Consider the following 23,034-nt stretch of genomic DNA (forward strand, 5'->3'; position numbering starts at 1 on the left):
AGCTCCCCGTGGACACATTAACCCTGCCAAACACACACACACACACACACACACACATAACTTGGTCTGCAGTATCAGGTTGCCACTTTATTTTCCATATCAACTTTACAATAGAACATAAGACACATGCTGCATCCCCTTCAACTCACCAAAACATCCCAAACGCTCTCACAATCTTGACATGTACTTAAAGTGACCATTAGATGCCCACATACTGCAACCTCCACTGTTCACACAGACACACACACACTCATTCAAAGTCGTCATTTTGTTACTAAACTCATCTCTGTAAACTTCATGAACAAAAAATACACTAGTACCTCTCGATAAGCATGGTCCGTTAAATAAATGGACAACTCCAAATGATTTAATTGGTTTAACACACATTTATTCCAAGGTAATCTTAACTACTGGTTTTAAAAGACTGTCTTGTGACTCGATAAAACAAGTGCTGATAATCATGAGACAAAGTGCTGATGTGGAACAGGACAGCTGTGCCCTACGGGTTTCAGTGCTGTGTTTAACTGTGTCCACTGTGTTCCCTGGCGGAGACGAATAATGAACAGACCCAGGGAGTTGGGTAACTAACACTGTCTGGATGGATTTTAAAAAATGGCAGGGTGATAACCTCAAACTCTCCCTAATATACCTGAGACCCAGCTAAGTCTGCCTAAACAGAGAAACAGAATCATATTGGATCATGGTTCTGATGAGGTGAAAGGAAAGCTGTATATTTTTTGTTCAAACCTCGGGCTCTATTCAGTTTGTATGGCGGAAGTTCAGCGTTACAGCGTGATTGAAATGTGAAGGCAATGTTCCCGTGTTAGCAGGTAAACATGGCATATGTCTGTTCAGTCAGAAATTACGTTAACATTTCTATCGCACAATCTGTAACACTTCAGCAACACAGATTGAATAGAGCCCCTAGTGTTAGTGTAAATTGGGAGAGTATTTTCAACAGAGTATATTCAGAATCAGACATCCTAGTCCTTGTATACTCCCAACTCTGCAACATAAACAACTAACTATTGCCCCCTGTCTACTGTTTGAGGTCATTGCAGCTCCTGTTCCGTCTAGAAGTTGTCCTCCTCTCTTCCGCTCCCATCTTCCTCATCCAGCCTCTTGTCCTCATCATCGCTCCCTTCTCTGTTCATGGTGCGGTTCACTCTGGCCAGTAGCAACGGCAGGTTGACTGCTAATGGGTTGTCCTCATCTTCATCATCAGTATCACGCTTGGGGTAGAAGCGTCTAGCCTTCGCCAAGAAGTCCTCAGCAGCATCCAGGTATATGAGACGATCCTATATGAAAAGGGGAGAGGAGGGAAAGCGAGAGGAAGATGGAGAGAGGAGGGAAAGCGAGAGGAAGATGGAGAGGGTGAAAAACAGAGTGAAGGAAGAAGAGAAAAGACCCAAAGAGGGAATGAAGAAAGAGTAAACAGAGGAAGAGGGGAGGTATAAGAGTCATCATTATCAAACAGGAAGTGATTTGGAGAAGGAAGTGAAAGACATTATAACCATAATACAAAATGTCCCTCCTCTGTTAGTTTCTGTTCTCACCAGGATGAAGAGGTATCTCTCAGGTGGGGCCTCCCGGGTGTTAAAGATGGATGTCTCAGAGTGGAGTGTGTGCAGTAGTGTGCGTGACGCCGAGGCGTTCTTCATACGGTCATACGAAGCACTGGCAGACACCGTCAGCAGAGACTCCGCCTCCGCCATGAATCCTGAGCCAATGAGAGTTCATGGTTGCTGAGATTAGATTTTATTAATTTTGTCTTCCTCTCCTTTTTCCCTTTCATTTGTTCTCTATCACCCTCCTTTTACCCTTCCATATGTTCTCTATCACCCTCATTTTACCCTTCCATTTGTTCTCTATCACCCTCATTTTACCCTTCCATTTGTTCTCTATCACCCTCATTTTATCCCTCCATTTGTTCTCTCACCTAAATTCTCCAGGATCATCTTCCACTTGTCTCTGACCTCCCGACGCAGATCTCTCATACCCTCAATGTCCACACTCAGACGCCGGTGCGCCTACAGAGAGCAAGGGTGCAGGGTTACATACAAACAATATTAACCTAGTACACAACTATCACCACAAACACAGGTCAATCAACTAGAGTAAGCCTACTGTGAGATAGCAGCACATTCCCCCAACAAACAGAAGACAACGTTGTTGTTGGAAAATTGCCCTCGCTAGAAGCATGCGTTTCAGGCATAAGGAAGTGGATGGCTGCAAACTTTCTACTTTTAAACTCGGACAAAACAGAGATGCTTTTTCTAGGTCCCAAGAAACAAAGAGATCTTCTGTTTAATCTGACAATTAATCTTAATGGTTGTACAGTCGTCTCAAATAATACTGAAGGACCTCGGCGTTACTCTGGACCCTGATCTCTCTTTTGAAGAACATATCAAGACTGTTTCAAGGACAGCTTTTTTCCATCTAAGTAACATTGCAAAAATCAGAAACTTTCTGTCCAAAATTGATGCAGAAAAATTAATCCATGCTTTTGTTACTTCTAGGTTAGACTACTGCAATGCTCTACTTTCCGGCTACCCGGATAAAGCACTAAATAAACTTCACTTAGTGCTAAATACGGCTGCTAGAATCCTGACTTGAACCAAAAAATGTGATCATATTACTCCAGTGCTAGCCTCCCTACACTGGCTTCCTGTCAAGGCAAGGGCTGATTTCAAGGTTTTACTGCTAACCTACAAAGCATTACATGGGCTTGCTCCTACCTATCTCTCTGATTTGGTCCTGCCGTACATACCTATACGTACGCTACGGTCACAAGACGCAGGCCTCCTAATTGTCCCTAGAATTTCTAAGCAAACAGCTGGAGGCAGGGCTTTCTCCTATAGAGCTCCATTTTTATGGAATGGTCTGCCTACCCATGTGAGAGACGCAAACTCAGTCTCAACCTTTAAGTCTTTACTGAAGACTTATCTCTTCAGTGAGTCATATGATTGAGTGTAGTCTGGCCCAGGAGTGTAAAGGTGAACGGAAAGGCTCTGGAGCAACGAACCGCCCTTGCTGTCTCTGTCTGGCCGGTTCCCCTCTTTCCACTGGGATTCTCTGCCTCTAACCCTATTACAGTGGCTGAGTCACTGGCTTACTAGGGCTCTTTCATACCGTCCCTAGGAGGGGTGCGTCACTTGAGTGGGTTGAGTCACTGATGTGATCTTCCTGTCTAGGTTGGCGCCCCCCCTTGGGTTGTGCTGTGGCGGAGATCTTTGTGGGCTATACTCGGGCCTTGTCTCAGGATGGTAAGTTGGTGGTTGAAGATATCCCTCTAGTGGTGTGGGGGCTGTGCTTTGGCAAAGTGGGTGGGGTTATATCCTTCCTGTTTGGCCCTGTCCGGGGGTGTCCTCGGATGGGGCCACAGTGTCTCCTGACCCCTCCTGTCTCAGCCTCCAGTATTTATGCTGCAGTAGTTTGTGTCGGGGGGCTAGGGTAAATTTGTTATATCTGGAGTACTTCTCCTGTCCTATTCGGTGTCCTGTGTGAATTTAAGTATGCTCTCTCTAATTCTCTCTTTCTCTCTCTCTTTCTCTCTCTCTCTCTCGGAGGACCTGAGCCCTAGGACCATGCCTCAGGACTACCTGACATGATGACTCCTTGCTGTCCCCAGTCCACCTGGCTGTGCTGCTGCTCCAGTTTCAACTGTTCTGCCTGTGATTATTATTATTTGACCATGCCGGTCATTTATGAACATTTGAACATCTTGGCCATGTTCTGTTATAATCTCCACCCGGCACAGCCAGAAGAGGACTGGCCACCCCACATAGCCTGGTTCCTCTCTAGGTTTCTTCCTAGGTTTTGGCCTTTCTAGGGAGTTTTTCCTAGCCACCGTGCTTCTACACCTGCATTGCTTGCTGTTTGGGGTTTTAGGCTGGGTTTCTGTACAGCACTTTGAGATATCAGCTGATGTGCAAAGGGCTATATAAATACATTTGATTTGTTTTGACAGGCATGGTACCTAGTTGGATAATGTAGGCCTACATTATATCAGAGCGCATAAAATCCATGGAAATTACGTGGAGACAACGTTGATTCAACCATTGTGTGCCCAGTGCCCAGTGGGTCCCTCTTAGAAACCCAAACTCTCTGTTGTCATACAGTAAGTGTCCCCTGTCCCCCTTCCCTGGGCCCCCCCCTTCTGGTACCAGCGAGCCCCTGCGTGTCTGGTTCCTGTTCTGGATGAGGTTGTACAGGATCCGGTCATCGTCTCTCTCGGAGTGGCTCGGGTCGCCTGGCTCACTCCATAGGTTCTGCTCCTGCTCCCTTCGCTTCTTCGCCTCGCGGTCAAAGTACTCCAAAGTGTCAGGACTGAAACAAATAGACCAAAATAACAAATAGACACACACACACACACACACACTCACACACACACTCACACACAAACGAACACAGGCGCGCGTGGTCTATCAGGGGAACATCGGGATGACTGTGAAGCTGTTATCAATTCAATAGATATAGAGAGGATCATTGTTGGTTGGTTCCACACCTGTGTATTACACTAGTGTGACTAAATCTGAGGGCTGTGGATGGAGAGCATGACATACAGTTGAAGTCAGACGTTTACATACACTTAGGTTGGAGTCATTTAAACTGGTTTTTCAACCACTCCACAAATTTCTTGTTAACAAACTATAGTTTTGGCAAGTCGGTTAGGACATCTACTGTGTGCATGACAGAAGTATTTTTTTCCAATAATTGTTTACAGACAGATTATTTCACTTATAAATCAGAAGTTTACATACACTAAGTTGACTGTGCCTTTTAAACAGCTTGGAAAATGATGTCATGGCTTTAGAAGCTTCTGATAGGCTAATTGACATAATTTGAGTTTTTTGGAGGTGGACCTGTGGATGTATTTCAAGGCCTACCTTCAAACTCAGTGCCTCATTGCAGGACATCATGGGGAAATCAAAAGATGTCAGCCAAAATCTCTGACAAAAATGGAGGTGTAGACCTCCAATTGTCATGGTGTAGACCTCCACAAGTCTGGTTCATCCTTGGGAGCAATTTCTAAACGCCTGAAGGTACCACGTTCACCTGTACAAACAATAGTATGCAACTATAAACACCATGGGACCATGCAACCGTGATACTGCTCAAGAAGCAGACGCGTTCTGTCTCCTAGAGATGAATGTACTTTGGTGCGAAAAGTGCAAATCAATCCCAGAACAACAGCAACGGACCCTGTGAAGATGCTGGAGGAAACGGGTACAAAACGAGTAAAATGAGTCCTATATCGACATAACCTGAAAGGCTGCTCAGCAAGGAAGAAGCCACTGCTCCAAAACCGGCATAAAAAATCCAGACTACAGTTTGCAACTGCACATGGGGACAAAGATGGTACTTTTTGGAGAAATGTCCCCTGGTCTGATGAAACAAAAATAGAACTGTTTGGCCATAATGACCATTGTTATGTTTGGAGGAAAAAGGGGGAGGCTTGCAAGCCAAAGAACACCATCCCAACCGTGAAGCACTGGGGTGGCAGCATCATGTTGTGGGGGTGCTTTGTTGCAGGAGGGTCTGGTGCACTTCACAAAATAGATGGCATCATGAGGGAGGAAAATTAGGTGGATATATTGAAGCAAAATCTCAAGACATCAAAATCTCAAGACATCTGTCAGGAAGTTAAAGCTTAGTCGCAAATGGGTCTTCCAAATGGACAATGACCCCAAGCATACTTCCAAAGTTGTGGCAAAATGGCTTAAGGACAACAAAGTCAAGGTATTGGAGAGGCCGTCACAAAGCCCTGACCTCAATCCTATCGACAATTTGTGGGCAGAACTGAAAAAAGCATGTGAGAGCAAGGAGGCCTACAAACCTGACTCAGTTACACCAGCTCTGTCAGGAGGAATGGGCCAAAATTCACCCAAATTATTGTGGGAAGCTTGTGGAAGGCTACCCGAAACGTTTGACCCAAGTTAAACAATTTAAAGGCAACTCTACCAAATACGTATTGAGTGTATGTAAACTTCTGACCCACTGGGAATGTGATGAAATAAATCAAATCTGAAATAAATCCTTCTCTCTCCTATTATTCTGACATTTCACATTGTGGTGATCCTAACTGACCTAAGACAGGGAATTTTTACTAGAATTAAATGTCAGGAATTGTGAAAAACTGAGTTTAAATGTATTTGGCTAAGGTGTATGTAAACTTCCGACTTCAACTGTAACTCTTAAATCTATGGATTGGTGTGTAGAGACATGAGGGTGAGAAATCACATGAGGAATTGTGACATTGTTTGTGTGCCGTGATAAGTGTGTGCAAGTCACAGGAGGTTGGTGGCACCTTAATTGGGGAGGACGGGCTCGTGGTAATGGCTGGAGCGGAATCAGTGGAATGGTATTAAATACATCAAACACATGGTTTGATGCCATTCCATTCGCTCCGTTCCAGCCTTTATTATGAGCCGTCCACCCCTCAGCAGCCTCCTGTGGTGTAAGTGTGTTTGGATGTCATGGGTTGTCATGGTGATAAGTATGTGTGTCGAGGTGTCATGGGTTGTCATGTTGATAAGTCTATATGTCAGTGTGTTATGTGTATGTCACTGTGTCATGGGTTGTCATGATAAGTGTGTATGTCGGTAAGTGTTCATGTCAGTATGTTGGGGTGTCATGGGTTGTCATGGTGATAAGTCTATATGTCAGGGTGTCATGGTTATAAGTGTGTATGTCAGTGTCGGGTTGTCATGGTGATAAGTGTGTATGTCAGTGTGTCAGTGTGTCATGGTGATAAGTTTGTATGTCAGTGTGTTGGGTTGTCATGGATTGTCATGGTGATAAGTATGTATGTCAGTGTGTCGGGGTGTCATGTTGATAAGTCTATATGTCAGTGTGTCGGGTGTCATGGTGATAAGTGTGTATGTCAGTGTGTCGGGTTGTCATGGGTTGTCATGGTGATAAGTGTGTATGTCAGTGTATCGCGGTGTCACAGATTGCATACCTGATTAAAGGCTCCTTCTCCTCCTCACTTTCATCATCGCTAAAGCAGCAGCAGCAACAGAACCGAGCACAGAACCTCTTGAAGGCAGCCCCCATCTCTGATAGAGAGAGAGAGGGAAGTAGATCGGTAGAAGATAGCGTGAGAGCAGTTAGAATTCCAGATAAGGTCTGGTGTCCAGAAATGGTTCAACTCTTCAAACAAGAGAGGGTATACGGTACCGTTTCTCAAGTCCTATCCAGGTACAGGACAGGTAAGAAGGAAAAAATGTCTTCTCCAACCAGTGAAGTTGGTCCAACGCACTATATCCACCTCTTTCTGTCTACCAGTTCCCTGCTGAGGATAGGTGACCCAGTGGTGTAGGATGAGGGTTCGGACCTGAAACCCTGGTCACGCCCTCCGAGTTTGATTCCAAAACAATATCCACAGGAGTAAAGAGAAAAAGTTTGTCAAGCACTCACAGAGCTGGTGAACACCCACGATTCTCACTCTGTTGATACCCTGCCTCCACGCTGACAAAAATGAGTTTCAAGAAAAAGATCCCGTTCAGACAGAAACCATTCTAAAGAGAGTCGAGGTCATTTCCAACAACTAGTTTCCAGATACAAAAGTTACAGATCTATGGGTTCCAATCTCCATCCGACATCCACGCTGTATATACTGGTGTGGAATCCTCTTCTCATTCCAGGTCCCGATGACTGAGGACCAGAAGAGGTAGCCAGCTAAGGTCTCCAAATCCTGGCCCAGAGACTTTCCTCCTGGATCAGAGAAGCTGGAAGAGAGGATGACCCAGGGATTGTCTCGCCACAAAGAGAGCACTGAGTAGTCACTCCCCTCTCACTCATCACCACAGATCCAGATGCACACACAAGACCCAACTCAGTCACAGCCCAGTCATGTGAGCTGAACGATCCTCTGCCCCCCAGCAGCAATAGCAAGGCCCTAGCTACTGTACCCCCCACCTTGCGACCCACATACTTATCTCCTTCAGCCATCCATTTAAAACCACACACTCTACAGACGAAAAAAGGCTACATATTGCATTTAAACAAAACAAGCTTCTTCAAAGTAAAATATTTGTCGCTAGATGTCATCGCCCCTAGGCCAATAACCTGGATGTATTCTACACGTAGTGGAAATGGTAAAATAGCAAATATATCAGAGAACCGTTTCATCAGTAAACAAGATAATCAGTGCTCCTATTTATAAAAAGACTAGATTCTATCCACGCAGAATGGACCTATTTAAAAAAAAAATCCTAGACTAAAGGTACACTTGGTTCACAAAATTCTCTACTACTCAAATTCTGTATCTTATATACCACACTCATCCAAAAGGCAAAAAAAGGACAACATAGTAGATTGTAGTGTAAAAGGAAAGCTCCCATGAGATGCCAACTTTAGTCAGTGTTATAATCATGATATAAACACAGCCTCGAGCACAAGCGCACAGAGAGCCATGCAAATGGTAGACAGGGTGAGAAAGAGGGAGACTGAGAAATGGAGCGTGACCATGTTCATTAAGGAATGCAATAGGAAACTTTTTAAAACAATAAGTGTTTCTTATTGGACAGCCTGGTCTCATAGACTAGGCGTAACATAGTAAACGTAAATCCGGGATACTCATATTAGTATGACGTGTTACGTTTGGTATGGTTACATAACACCCAAGGTTACTTCAGGCAAAAAAAAAAAAAAAAGTAGTGTGGTTGTCCCGGCCATATAACGTGAATGTCTAGCAACCCAACGGTTGCTGTGGACAAGTCCAGGTAGTCCATGTTCCAGTCCATCTTGTTCAGTTTGGACAAAACCCTGTGTGTTACCGGTATCTACTCAGTTAACAAACACTCAGTGGTTTGTGTCACGTTCCCTGTGAAATCTTCCTTATCAGAGGAGTCCCTCCTAATATCACAAGTGGACGTTTTGTAAATCAGGCTTTTCTATGTAGGCCTACAGGATAACCTACTCAACCAGGCATCTTGGACAGTTTGTGTTACAGGGTTGAGGGGTTGGTTTTACTGGAAAGGCTGAGAAATGGGAGTCAGGATGTTTCATCAATAACTATTTTCAACATTTTATTAGAGATTCAAGGCGGGCTAATCTTCTGTTAAAAAAAAATACAATTCAGTATCCTGGTAAAATATTTGAAGACGATAGAAAATTGACACATTTTTTTGTAAACGATCAGCAGTTTGTATGATTTCAAAACATTAGAACAATCATAGAAATTAAAACATACCAAACTGAAAATAAAGCGACCTTTGCAACACAGACCTTTAGCAAACAAGTGATATTCTAGTAATAGATAAGTCCTAACAGTTAAAGTGTGGTCACAGTGACACTATATGCCCATTTCTGTCACTGTGACAAAGGCACCACACCAACCAACAGCTTTCTCAGCCCAATTATTAGTTAAGAGATTTACAGAACTGGCTTACGTGTGAAACTCCCACTCACACAGATGGCAAACTGTTCAAATTATCTTCAGACTTTTTTTTCTTCATCATGGAACTCAAAGACCATATTTTCACTTTCAGACAGCCCATACAATTTAAAAACATTTTGTTTCTTTGTTCAACATGTTTTGTTTCTGTTCTGATACAATAATGATGTAGCTAAGCCTGTTAATAACTAGGGCCCTAAAATAGAGTGGAGCCCAAAACAGAACAAGTCCGACTTGTATTTTTACAGGACTGCAAGGCATTAGAGGGGAACATGAGTTTTCACAAGCATAATGTTCAATGACCTGACACACCAGATATTCAGTACTGCATCGCCATGCACACAGCAGGCTGATAGCTGAAGGTTGTGATATGCAAAGCAGCATGCTTTGCCATTGAGGAACTGTCATATGCTTATTAGATACAGAGAATCAGAACCCCCTGATTATAGCCAATTTCAATATTGCATCCACCACAATGATAAATGTTTAACATAAAGAATCACATAATTCATTTACTGCCACTTCTCCATCTACAGTATGTCTGCAGTCAAGGCTTATCTCAGAAGGCTGCGATACACTTACCAATACAGTTACAATTTAGATAAACCATCATTAAGGGCAGTTGGATTCCCTCTAGCTAAAAAGGCCACTAAAGGCTTGGCACAGAAGAGTAGAGTATCTGAAACTCTTTATGAACCCATGAGTGACTGATAAGTCATCACAACCACCCATCTTGAGCTCCATTAAGTAGGTTGTCTCCCATTGTTAGTAGATCTGTGGTAGTGTCACCCCCTAGTGGCTGGAGGACTACAGCACTCCTACAGTCAGCTTCAATGGATCACAGTGCAGTGAGGGTCAACGAGGACAAAAGGGACACCCTGTGGGTTCATTGTGTTCCAACAGTTAAATTTTTGTTTATGATGTGGTCATGTGTAGCGGTTTCCCCGGTCACCAGAGAATAACAGTGAAGACAGTGGAAAAACAACAAGAAAAAAGCATAACAGCCAGTCAATGGCTAACATAAATGTGCGGTAGAATAAGGCTCAGAGTTAGCGGTCTTCATCAAGTCTCATCAAGCGTAGTCCTAGTCTGACCTCCATTACACGTTCAATACTGTTAGACTTCTTGGCTGGAGGGAGATGCAGCCAACACTGGCATCAGTGAGAGAAACAGCAGAAAAGTTACATAAAAACGTGTGTAACTATGTTTAAAAACAACATGGAGTCCATGGGAGAGGAGGAACATCTCCTCTTGACAGTCCCAGACCTCCTCACGTCTAAAAGACAGGTGAAAGTACAGACACACCAGTCTCCCATTCTCTATGCTGTTGACCTTCCTCTAGTCTAAGTAAGTTTGATATCCACCATAATCTCAAGTGCACTTCCAACTGTAGGTGTTCCCATAAATCTGCAGTGACACCACCAAACCTGCGGTGGCGCTGTGGGTTGCAAGCATCTAGCTTCCCGACAGGAAGTAAGTGAGAGGGCATCTAGCGAGTGGACCGTAGGTCACGGATGCGCTGGCGTAGATGGGCCATAAACTCAAACATGGTGGCAGCCAGACTCTGGTGGATAAGGTAGCGGGGCAGTCGACCCTGAGACAAAACAAGATCAGACATGTAAGTTATACTGCTTCTCCAGCCCACTGACTATACATCAAAGCTACATGCACACACAAACCATCCACAATGGTCTGTTCTTACCTTGAGGTCTGTGTTGAGCACCCAGATAAAGGTACAGACCGAGGGGTTACTGTTGGACTTCAGGACCACAAACCCTCCTGGACCATTCTCACCTCTAGGGAAGAGAAGAGAGAGAGGGATGGATGGTAGGGAGGAGGAGGAGAAGAGAGAGTTAGAGGAGAGGGAGGGTAGTACCACACGTCGGCTAATTAACTAGCATTGACATGATCTGCTTTCAGTGTTGTTCCCAGTGAAATGAGGCTGTCTAGAGGCAAGGCCAGACCTGACATAGCGACTGTGCGGAGGCTTGGCGTCGTGGTCGGTTGCCATGCCAGCGGAGACGTAGCAGTCTTGTTTGCGTTCCACCCGCCTCACATTCACAAAGTCCCTGAGGGATACAAGGACATGAATTACTTCTACATTCAAAACATGGACAAAACGAGGGCTGGCACCCTATATAAAATGGCACCCTATAGAATGTACTACTTTTGACCAGAGTCCTATGCGGGCCCTGGTCCAAATTAGTGCACTACATAGGGAACAGGATGACTCCATATTCGAGGTAGTCCATGTTGTGTTGCGTTACCTGGCAGACACTACCCCCCCTGCTGCCCCGGAAGAGATATCGTACGACACCAGGGTGTTGTCATCCACCCTCTGGAGGATCTAAAGGAACAAATGGAGAGCAATGTTAGCCTTTGGCATCTTATGGGCCACAACAACTGATCTGAATCAAAACAAAACAGTTTTCACAGTAGGTTCACTGTAGTAGGTTAAGCCTGTTTGTCTGATGACTGGTCATGAGAAAAAGAGGAGAGAGGATAGTGCAGGTTACCTGGCAACCAGAAACGGTTTTGTTCCACTGGGCCATCTTCTCTGGCTGTAAGATCACCTCCTGGTACACCAGCTCTGCAGGACACTGCATGAAGGCCTGGGACAGACAACACACAAACCTATCAAACAGTCTAGGAAGACCTTGAATATACGATATACAGTGCCTTCAGAAAGTATTCAAACCTCTTGACTTGTTCCACATTGTTACAGCCTTGTTCTAAAATGTATTAAATCGTTTTTTCCCCCTCATCAATCTACACACAATACCCCACAATGACAAAGCAATGTATTTATTTTTACTGAAATATCACATTTACATAAGTATTCAGACCCTTTACTCAGTACTTTGTTAAAGCCCCTTTGGCAGCGATTACAGCCTCGAGTCTTCTTGGGTATGACGCTACAAGCTTGGAACATCTGTATTTGGGGAGTTTCTCCCATTCTTCTCTGGAGATCCTCTCAAGCTCTGTCGGGTTGGATGGGGAGCGTTGCTGCACAGAAATTTTGATTTGATTTGGTTTGATCAGGTTCCAGTCTGAGTTCTGGCTGGGCCACTCAAGGACATTCAGAGACTTGTCCCGAAGCTACTCCCGTGTTGTCTTGGCTGTGTACTTAGGGTCGATGTCCTGTTGGAAGGTGAACCTTCGCCCCAGTCTGAGGTCCTCGACATAATTCTGTCTCGGAGCTCTACGGTCAATTCCTTCAACCTCATGGCTTGGTTTTTGCTCTGACATGCACTGTCAACTGTGGTACCTTATACAGACAGGTGTGTGCCTTTCCAAATCATGTCCAATCAATTGAATTGACCACAGGTGGACTCTAATCAAGTTGTAGATACATCTCAAGGATGATCAATGGAAACAGGATGCACCTGAGCTCAATTTCAAGTCTCATATTTCTTTCTTTTTTTTTCCTTATACATTTGCAAAAATGTCTAAACCTGTTTTCGCTTTGTCATTATGGGGTATTGTGTGAAGATTGCTGAGGAAAAAATATGTATTTAATCAATTTTAGAATACGGCTGTAACATAACAAAATGTGGAAAAAGTCAAGGGGTCTGAATACTTTCCAAAGGCATATAGCCCAATATACTAAATACTTACACCAGACAAGCCACACGTTATGAAAGAAAAAGCCATACACAAAAATAAACAGTGATGACTGTGTACCTTGAGAATGAAGGTCTTTCCATGGAAGGGGATCTCCAGTGTGTACACAGAATCCCCCACGTCCTGACAAAAGGAGAAACAACAACATATTAGCAACATCCAGTAAATCTGTCACTATCAAACCATCTTGTGTCCAACCCAGAAACTAACAGCGTACAACAATAGGTAGCTAACTAGAAGCAACTGGCACACAGGTGTCACTCATTCCATCGAGGGCCAAGTGTCTGCGGGTTTTTTGCTCCTCCCTTGTACTTGATTGACCAATGATGGTCACTGATTAGTTAGGAACTCCCCTCACCCGGTTGTCTAGGTCTTAACTGGATACAAATTGAAAGGAAATAACAAACCCGCAGACACTCGGCCCGTCAGGGCGGCAGGTAGCCTAGTGGCACTGGGCCAGTAACCGAAAGGTTGCTGGATCGAATCTCCGAACTGACAAGGTAAAAATGTGTCGTTCTGCCCCTGAACAAGACAGTTGACCCACCGTTTCTAGGCCGTCATTGTAAACAAGAATTTGTTCTTAACTGACTTGTCTAGTTAAATAAAGGTTCAAATAAAATGTACAAAAATCATGGAATGAGTTTCACGCCCCTGAACTTGAGCCCCTCACATTGTTCTTCTCAAACTTCCAGTTCTCCTCCTGGGCCAGGATCTGTTCCACCACGGCCATGGCCTCTTTACCCTGCCTCACCAGCGCCTTCTCCTGGGGGGAGACTGCCCTGCGACCCAGCCCCTCCTCATCCAGGTCCTCCTCAGACCCTGGCCATCATAATACAACAACACACACAGACAGGTAGAATGGATATTACAGTTAGGTAAGAGACAGCGTAAAGGTGAAACAAAGAGAGAGAGAGAGATATGGCAGACAAGGAAGATTGAGAAAGACATTGAGAATTACAAGGGAGATGTCGTGTGGTACCTGCGAGGGATTCTGGTGGAGAGTAGAACTGTCCTTCAGACACAGCGCGAGGGTAGATCATGGGAGCTCGCTCCGACGCTGCGTTCACTGCTGCTAGGTAGGCTGAGGGAGACAGACCGTAAAGGGAGAAGTAAAAGACCACACATCTTCCTCTCCTCTTTGTTCATTCCATTATTGCAAATGTAACCATCTCATCATTCCATCCTACTTGTCTGTCCAATACAACCCACTTCCCGCTTCTGAGGGGATTTCCTGAGGGCCCAGACCTTATTTAGCATATTCATGTGCTATCTGGCAAAATGACAGAACAAACATGGTCAATGGAAAGTCCTGGACCATTCAAATGTATCCATGTCTCTGTGACTCACCTCTCTCATCACCAGCCTCTATGGAGAGCACCTTGAAGTCCAGGAACCACGTCTCCAGCCATGCCACCACAAAGGATGTGATGGGCAACACGTAGCCAAAGGCATTCTGGGATAGCAGCTGTGTGAGGAATGACATGTCAGTCTGAGACAAGTGGTGTATATATAGGCTACATCCCAAACGGCACCCTATTCCCTATTTAGTACACTACATTTGACCAGGGCCCATAAAGGGTCTGGTCAAAAGTAGTACACTATGGAGGAAAGGGTGGCATTTGGTACTCTAACATACACATGTGTAGAAAGCCATATTGCATTTGAATAAGCACTACTGCTTCTGCCATTTGAGACGTGACGCTGAGCAGGTATCTTGACAAAAGCAACACTTTGTCTCGTTCCCCTTCGTTATGAATAAATAGCGAAGAGATGGTAGGGGGTGTGGCTTCAGGCTGTCGACACGTCGCGTCGACACAGAGGGCAGAAGAAAGGCTTAACTCTGATCATAATAGATTTGAATGTATACTCCCCACCATGCTGAGTACACAGTAAAGGTCAACTGCAGACAAACTGACAATATACTCATGTTCTTATTGAATAGAGAAGTGAAAATGTGAAGTGGCTCAGAACAGAGACAAGTGTGGAGCTCAGTCCAAACGGTTTCTGGTAAGAGGAGAGGGGGAGGCACTCACATTGGAGAGAATGACTTTGACTACAAGGAAGGAGCTGGTCACTAGAGTGGTGATCTAAAAGAATGAAACACTGTTAAAAACAACAGCTGGTATTGGGTGAGAGCAGTCAGCATATGACCATCAGTCCATCTAGGTACCAGTCTGTCTGCGCTCTTACCGCAATGACCCACCAGTGCCTCAGACGCAGAGCAGCATAGCCCAACTGGAGACACAAGAAACGAAACAAGGCAAGGAGCTGTGGTGGAGAAAAAAAGACAAGATAAGAGTAAAACTTCCAAGTTTTGTGATCATGTGATCATGAGAGCTGGCCATGTTGACTTAGCTTTCAATAAAGGCAAGGATCGTTCAGTCAAACGTACCACTTTCGGACCGATTATTATAGCTTGATCGTTTACACTCACAAAGATGTCAAAGAAGGAGGACTGGAAGCTGTACTTGACAACCTCCAGCTCAAGGCTCTGCCAAATGGAGTTCTGGATCTGCAGCGGGACAAAGCAAGAGTAGAACCATTCGTAAAACATGTAGCCAGAGGCAAGCTCTTCCTATAACATACATACATCATCATTAGGGAACGTTGTCATAATCAGAGAACATTACTGACACACACTGAGAGAAAATAACCGAAAGTAAACTGTTAACAGCTCTGATGGGAATCTAACAATCTTGTTCACATTTTTAAGGAAGTGGTAAAGTGATAAGATTAATACACTGGATGTACAAAACATTAAGAACACCTGCTCTTTCCATGACCGACTGACCAGATGAATGCTACCATCCCTTATTGAGGTCACTTCAGATCAGTGTAGATGAATGGGAGGAGGCAGGTTAAAGAAGGATTTTTAAGCATTGAGACATGGATTGTGTATGTATGCCATTCAGATGGTGAATTGGCAAGACAAAAGATTGAAGTGCCTTTGAACTAGGGCTGGGCGATATGGACAAAATATCATATGGTACTTTTCACTTTTTTTTTTTTTTTTTTTTACAGTATTTTATGTTTTTGATTAACTAAAGTTCTACATTTGCTTTATGGGTAGTATGTGACCCTAGGGTGGCAACACATATATTCTAAATGATTTCAAATGAGTCTTTCTCCATTCGGAATGTTTTATATTGTTCAATTCAACTTCAACCTAAAATAATTTCCTGCACTCATTTGAGAATTTCCACACTGCCACGATATGGGCAAAAATACTAGGCCGTATTTTTTAACCAAATGTTGCAATAGCGATTTAGATCAAAACACGGGTGAACTTTTGGAATCATGGAAATGGAATGTTTATTATAATTCTGTAGTTAGAATATAAATAATAGTGGGCACTTTGAATAGTGTTGTTTGACATGACGACGAATGAAAATGCCATGGACGAGTTATTGTGACAGTGTAGGAACCAAAGTGATATTCAGTGTTTCCTAGGAGACCCTATAATCTTTAGCTACATTAAATATGTTTCATATAGCCAACATATTCATGCTTCGCATATTTATTTTGATTTAGAAGATACTGTTGCACAAACATGCTGATTTAAGCCTCCACCAGTACTGGTATCAGGCTGTATTAGCTAGCTACGTTTTGCTCCGATTCAGTACTTTTATTAGCTAGTTAGCCAGCTAACAAGTTATTAGCATTAGTGGCTAACACGATTTAGCTTAACTTGCTAAGAAAATACAAACTAATTGTTTGCAGATGTAAGAAACACAAACTAATAGTAATTATAGAACGCTTGTGGATTTATATTAAGATCAAAGTGGAAACAACATCGTTGTCCTCAACATTGTTGCATGTGCTGCATTGACCATGCAGACTGAACGAAAAAGTGTATCGTTGTCAAGCAACAACAAATGCGCTCCTTGAGTGACGGGGTGGGACTAGGGCTGTGTTGAAAGCCGCATGGAGAGAGAGAGAGCGGAGAAGGGTGACTCAAGTAGCAGAGTAAACTATAAAAATGGACGTTACACACGGCGTATCACATTTAACAAACCAAACATTCAAATAGCTTTATAGAAGGTAAAGTAAAAACCCAAACGCCCGTGCATAAATACTGGTATATAGTAAAATACGGTATACTGCCCAGCCCTACTTTGAACAGGCGTACATGTTTGTGTCAAGAACTACAACACTGCTGGGATTTTCACAATCAGTTGAACGCTTTCGACACCTTGTAGAGGAATGGGTTCTTAATGTGTGGTATACTCAGTGGTACACACACAATATACACAATTGGCATAATGTAGAACAGTGAAAATAAGTATGGAGAGTGACACTGAGAAAAATTGTTAAAAACAAGGGGCAGAGACCAACAGGTGAGACACATAAGAGAAAGCAACAATACATGTGCCCCCGAGCGGTCTAAGATACTGCATCTCAGTGCTAGAGGCGTCACTACAAACCCTGGTTCCATTCCAGGCTGTATCACAGCGGTCTAAGAGGGGGTAGGCTGTCATTGTAAATAAGAATTTGTTCTTAAACTGATTTGCCTAGATAAATAAAAGTTATATATAATAAATTAAATGAGTAGAAATAGATTGATAATGAGTGAACTCACATTGAGCTCGATGATCCACAGCAGTGAGATGAAGAGGAGGTCAAAGGTGACAAAGAGGCAAAATGTGCGACGGACATCCGAGATGACCTTCTTCTCCCCAGGGGGCACCATCAGGTAGTGGGGGGAGGGGAGGGATACAGTGGTGGAGTAGGACGCATTCAAAGAGGCGATGGCAGGAAGGCTCCCCCCAAACTGCCCATAGTCCACTCCGCCCGGCATTCCTACTGAGAAAGGGGCCGATCCACCTGCGACAGAGAGAGAGGGAGTAATGGTGAGGTGTGGCCAGTGAAAGTGCAAGGATAAGGGGGAACTCATGTTGGGCTGGTCTGCCAGAAGCGGTGGATTTTGCTATAATTTAAAAGCTTAGAGTTTAACTATTTGAATATTTCTTGAATTTTTTTTTTAATAAAATGTTCTTTTTAAACCTTTAACATATATTCTAAAAACACAAATGCCGATTTTTTTTCATATTCTCATACACTACACGGTCAAGAGTATGTGGACAACTGCTCGTCGAACATCTCATTCCAAAATTATGGGCATTAATACAGAGTTGGTCCCCCCCATTGCTGCTATAACAGAATATCTGGGAAAGCTTTCCACCAGATGTTGAATCATTGCTGGGACTTGCTTCCATTAAGCCACAAGAGCGTTAGAGAGGCCTAATCGTTTGACCTGGCTCGCAGTCAGCATTCCAATTCATCACAAAGGTGTTCGATAGGGTTGAGGTCAGGGCTCTGTGCAGCCAGTCAAGTTCTTCCACACCGATCTCGACAAACCATTTCTGTATGTGTGCGGGGGGCATAACAGGAAAGGGCCTTCCCCAGACTGTTGCAAGCACAGAATTGTCTACAATATCATTGTATGCAGTAGCGTTAAGATTTATCTTCATTGGAACTAAGCCCGAACCTAGCCCGAACCATGAAAAACAGCCTCAGACCATTATTCCTCATCCACCAAACTTTACAGTTGGCACTATGCATTGGGGCAGGTAGTGTTCTCCTGGCATCCGCCAAACCCAGATTCGTCTGTCAGACGGTGAAGCGGGATTCACCACTCAAGAGAACGCGTTTCCACTTCTCCAGAGTCCAATGGCGAGCATTACACCACTCCACCTGACGCTTGGCATTGCGCATGGTGATCTTAGGCTTGTGTGTTGCAACCAAGGACAGACGATTTTACGCGCTTCAGCACTCTGCGGTCCCGTTCTGTGAGCTTGTGTGGCCTACCACTTTGCGGCTGAGCCGTTGTTGCTCCTAGACGTTTACAATTCACAATAACAGCACTTATAGTTGACTGGGGCAGCTCTAGCAGGGCAGAAATTTTACAAACTGACCTGTTGGAAAGGTGGCATCCTATGACGGTGTCATGTTGAAAGTCACCGAGCTCTTCAATAAGGCCATTCTATTATCAATGTTTGTCTATTGAGATTGTGTGGATTTGTGCTCAATTTTATACACCTGTCAGCAACGGGTATGGCTGAAATAGCTGAATCCACTCATTTTAAAGGGTGTCTGGTGGACACCAAGTTGTAGAAACATCTCAAGGATGATCAATGTAAACAGGATGCACATGAGCTCAATTTCAAGTCTCATGGCAAATGGTTTGAATACTTATGTAAATAAGTTATTTCTGTTTTAATACATTTACAAACATTTCTAAAAATATTTTTGCTTTGTCATTGTGGGGTATTGTGTGTGGATTGATGAGGGAAAAAAATGTATTTAATCAATTTTAGAGCAAGGCTGTAACGTACCAAAATGTGGAAATAGTCAAGGGGTCTGAATACTTTGAATACTTTCCAAATGCACAGTACTGTATTCTAGTCAAGGCCATCCAAATGAAACTATTGCTGTTCATATACTATTGTATCCTATGTATTCTTCAGATATATGGATAGAAAATGTAGTATATTGCCTATACTACATTTTCTATCCATATACTGCCTATGCATCACACACATGCACAATATTTTACTCCGGACTTGTTCTAATATGTCTATATTTCTTAATTCCATTCTTTTACTTTTAAATTTGCTTGTTGTGTGTATTGTTAGATATTACAGCACTGTTGGAGCTAGGAACACAAGCATTGCGCTACACCCGCAATAACATCTGCGCATGCGCAGACCAGCTGGCTGGTGTGTTTACGGACATATTCAATCAATCCTTATCCCAGTCTGCTGTTCGCACATGCTTCAAGAGGGCCACCATTGTTCCTGTTCCCAAGAAAGCTAAGGTAACTGAGCTAAACGACTACCGCCCCGTAGCACTCACTTCCATCATCATGAAGTGCTTTGAGAGACAAGTCAAGGACCATATCATCTCCACCCTACCTGACACGCTAGACCCACTCCAATTTGCTTACCGCCCAAATAGGTCCACAGATGATGCAATCGCAACCACACTGCACACTGCCCTAACCCATCTGGACAAGAGGAATACCTATGTGAGAATGCTGTTCATCGACTACAGCTCAGCATTTAACACCATAGTACCCTCCAAACTCGTCACCAAGCTCGAGACCTTGGGTCTCAACCCCGCCCTGTGCAACTGGGTACTGGACTTCCTGACGGGCCGCCCCCAGGTGGTGAGGGTAGGTAACAACATCTCCACCCCGCTGATCCTCAACACTGGGGCCCCACAAGGGTGCGTTCTGAGCCCTCTCCTGTACTCCCTGTTCACCCATGACTGCGTGGCCATGCACGCCTCCAACTCAATCATCAAGTTTGTGGACGACACTACAGTGGTAGGCTTGATTACCAACAACGACGAGACGGCCTACAGGGAGGAGGTGAGGGCCCTCAGAGTGTGGTGTCAGGAAAATGACCTCACACTCAACGTCAACAAAACAAAGGAGATGATTGTGGACTTCAGGAAACAGCAGAGGGAGCACCCCCCTATCCACATCGACGGTCAGTAGTGGAGAGGGTAGTAAGTTAAGTCCCTCAGTGTACACATCACGGACAAACTGAATTGGTCCACCCACAGACAGCGTCGTGAAGAGGGCGCAGCAGCGCCTCTTCAACCTCAGGAGGCTGAAGAAATTTGGCTTGTCCCCAAAAGCACTCACAAACTTCTACAGATGCACAATCGAGAGCATCCTGTTGGGCTGTATCACCGCCTGGTACGGCAACTGCTCCGCCCACAACCGTAAGGCTCTCCAGAGGGTAGTGAGGTCTGCACAACGCATCACCCGGGGCAAACTACCTGCCCTCCAGGACACCCACACCACCCGATGTCACAGGAAGGCCATAAAGATCAAGGACAACAACCAGCAGAGCCACTGCCTGTTCACCCCGCTATCATCCAGAAGACGAGGTCAGTACAGGTGCATCAAAGCAGGGACCGAGAGACTGAAAAACAGCTTCTATCTCAAGGCCATCAGATGGTTAAACAGCCACCACTAACATTGAGTGGCTGCTGCCAACACACTGACACAACTCCAGCCACTTTAATAATGGAAATTGATGTAAAAATATACCACTAGCTACTTTAAACAATGCTAATTAATATAATGTTTACATACCCTGCATTACTCATCTCATATGTATATACTGTACTCTATATCATCTACTGCATCTTTATGTAATTCATGTATCACTAGCCACTTTAAACTATGCCACTTTGTTTACATACCCTACATTACTCATCTCATATATTGTACTCTATACCATCTACTCCATCTTGCCTATGCCGTTCTGTACCATCACTCATTCATATATCTTTATGTACATATTCTTTATCCCTTTACACTCGCATTAACATCTGTTTACCATATGTATGTGACAAATAAATTTGATTTGTTTATTTCACCTGTATTTAACCAGGTAGGCCAGTTGAGAACAAGTTCTCATTTACAACTGCGACCTGGCCAAGATAAAGCAAAGCAGTGCGACAAAAACAACACAGAGTTACACATGGAGTAAACAAACATATAGTCAATAACACAATAGAAAAATCTATGTACCGTGCGTGCAAATGTAGAAGATTAGGGAGGTAAGGCAATAAATAGGCCATAGAGGCGAAATCATTACAATTTGCAAGTAGAGATACTGGGATGCAAAAGAGCAAGAAGATAAATAACAATATGGGGATGAGGTATTTCATCCCCTATACACAATTATGTGTATAGGCAACCAATAACATTTGATCATCATCATCATCAATAATGACGTTCTATTCTAGACAATAGATCATACAAAATGATTGCCTGGTGATCTTCTGAATTTCCCAATCCCCTGTTTGTAAGCTTTTAAATGATATCTCAACTGTTTATCTTTTCCAGTGATGAAGATATGGATGTCTAATGGTATGGTGGGGTATGCAAAAATGGGTCAACTTTGAGCACCTTTGGATGTTTTGGCATTCAGGTCCAAAAATGCATGTCCTGACCACTTCTACCATGGGCAAATATGTATCGGTTTTGTTACAATCAAAAGGGGTCCTATCAAAAAAGTGATTGAATTAAAATGTAAATACCTCACAAGGAAAACTTAACACAACAGTGTTTTCAGTAAAAAGGCATACATGCACGGAAAGGGCAAAGATGATAGATGTTGTCAATCAACAAGACTTGATCTTCACTGTGATGGCCGGCCCCACCCTCTAATAAAGTAAACACAAGTTACTTTGAACATTGGACTGTTAGAGATAACAATAAATGCTGTTGATTTATCTGATTCTGAGAAGGCCTATTTAGAGTATTGATTAGCTTAGAATGCATCAATTAGCATTGGGGTTGAAGACTGAACACATTAGGCTAAATTACCCTCCTACAGACAAACAACTTAACCCTGAGATCTGGCAAGCCACATTACATAAGTGACCAACCAGTCGACACAAATCACTGCATTAGAAATGGTACAATAACTAGGTAACTTATATAGCTAACTAACTACAGTAGATAGTTAACCAGCTAGCTAGCTGACAGCTAAACTGAAACTGGCAAGCTACAACTGGTTTAGTAATACATGCAGGTTCCGTTCGTACACACATGTACAATTAGTATATAATACTGGGGGTGATATTTAATTGATTTAGGCTTGCATTACAAGTGGAGAAAACAACAGTGCTAGCGCTGGCTTTAGCATTACCATTAGCGAGCTAATAACATAGCCACAGTATACACCCCATTCTCATGAATATATTACAATTAAACATAAATAAATAGGACACAAATGTCACATCTGAACAATGACCACGCGAAATTGGTTTGAATTTTATAAGGAAAACTGTAGTCCTGAGCCTTTAACTCACCTATTTAGTACTTCATCATCGACGAAACGTATCTTCCGGGAATAATTTTTACATGAAAGGGGTCACTATCTCACTTCCGGTTTAGATTTGTGGTAATCTGGTTTTAATGTCTATGGTGGTACGATGTTAGCTATTTGTTTTTAATCTGACAACAGTAGCATTAGGCTACT

At 43.6% G+C, this 23,034-nt stretch overlaps 2 protein-coding genes across 3 annotated transcripts; both read right to left on the reverse strand.

Annotated features, from left to right (window-relative positions):
* Window positions 1–370: 370 nt before the first annotated feature.
* On the reverse strand, window positions 371–8,198 carry LOC110486235 (melanoregulin). The gene is made up of 6 exons (XM_021557679.2): window positions 7,183–8,198; window positions 6,965–7,061; window positions 4,167–4,329; window positions 1,940–2,030; window positions 1,557–1,720; window positions 371–1,298 (listed from the first exon to the last, which is right to left on the reverse strand). The coding sequence occupies exons 2-6, from the start codon at window positions 7,057–7,059 to the stop codon at window positions 1,074–1,076; spliced, it is 738 nt and encodes a 245-aa protein (XP_021413354.1). The 5' UTR covers window positions 7,060–7,061; window positions 7,183–8,198; the 3' UTR covers window positions 371–1,073.
* A 124-nt stretch (window positions 8,199–8,322) lies between these two features.
* On the reverse strand, window positions 8,323–22,997 carry LOC110486236 (stAR-related lipid transfer protein 3). Of its 2 annotated transcripts, none has more exons than XM_021557680.2 (14): window positions 22,865–22,997; window positions 17,607–17,851; window positions 15,420–15,539; window positions 15,218–15,295; window positions 15,061–15,114; window positions 14,375–14,492; window positions 14,007–14,108; window positions 13,698–13,846; window positions 13,088–13,150; window positions 11,920–12,015; window positions 11,671–11,750; window positions 11,368–11,472; window positions 11,106–11,199; window positions 8,323–10,997 (listed from the first exon to the last, which is right to left on the reverse strand). In XM_021557680.2, the coding sequence occupies exons 2-14, from the start codon at window positions 17,823–17,825 to the stop codon at window positions 10,893–10,895; spliced, it is 1,383 nt and encodes a 460-aa protein (XP_021413355.2). In that variant the 5' UTR covers window positions 17,826–17,851; window positions 22,865–22,997; the 3' UTR covers window positions 8,323–10,892. The 2 variants fall into 2 exon arrangements, with proteins under 2 accessions (XP_021413355.2, XP_021413356.2); XM_021557681.2 differs by having other exon boundaries at window positions 15,462–15,539; window positions 22,865–22,996.
* Between the last annotated feature and the right edge of the window lie 37 nt (window positions 22,998–23,034).

The sequence above is a fragment of the Oncorhynchus mykiss genome, chromosome 13 (assembly GCF_013265735.2).
Source record: "Oncorhynchus mykiss isolate Arlee chromosome 13, USDA_OmykA_1.1, whole genome shotgun sequence".
NCBI classification, from domain to species: Eukaryota; Metazoa; Chordata; class Actinopteri; order Salmoniformes; family Salmonidae; genus Oncorhynchus; species Oncorhynchus mykiss.

Bases quoted from the DNA above. Each gene is read 5' to 3' on its own strand.
- LOC110486235 (XM_021557679.2), bottom strand. From the start codon at position 7,059: ATGGGGGCTGCCTTCAAGAGGTTCTGTGCTCGGTTCTGTTGCTGCTGC. The intron at 2,031-4,166 runs GTACCAGAAGGG...TGCTCTCTGTAG, and splicing joins AGACACGCAGGGGCTCGCTG to GCGCACCGGCGTCTGAGTGT. The intron at 1,721-1,939 runs GTGAGAGAACAA...TCATTGGCTCAG, and splicing joins GATGATCCTGGAGAATTTAG to GATTCATGGCGGAGGCGGAG.
- LOC110486236 (XM_021557680.2), bottom strand. From the start codon at position 17,825: ATGCCGGGCGGAGTGGACTATGGGCAGTTTGGGGGGAGCCTTCCTGCC. The intron at 13,151-13,697 runs GTGAGGGGCTCA...TCCTTTTGTCAG, and splicing joins GGAAGTTTGAGAAGAACAAT to GACGTGGGGGATTCTGTGTA. The intron at 11,200-11,367 runs GTCTGGCCTTGC...TCTCTTCCCTAG, and splicing joins CCGCACAGTCGCTATGTCAG to AGGTGAGAATGGTCCAGGAG.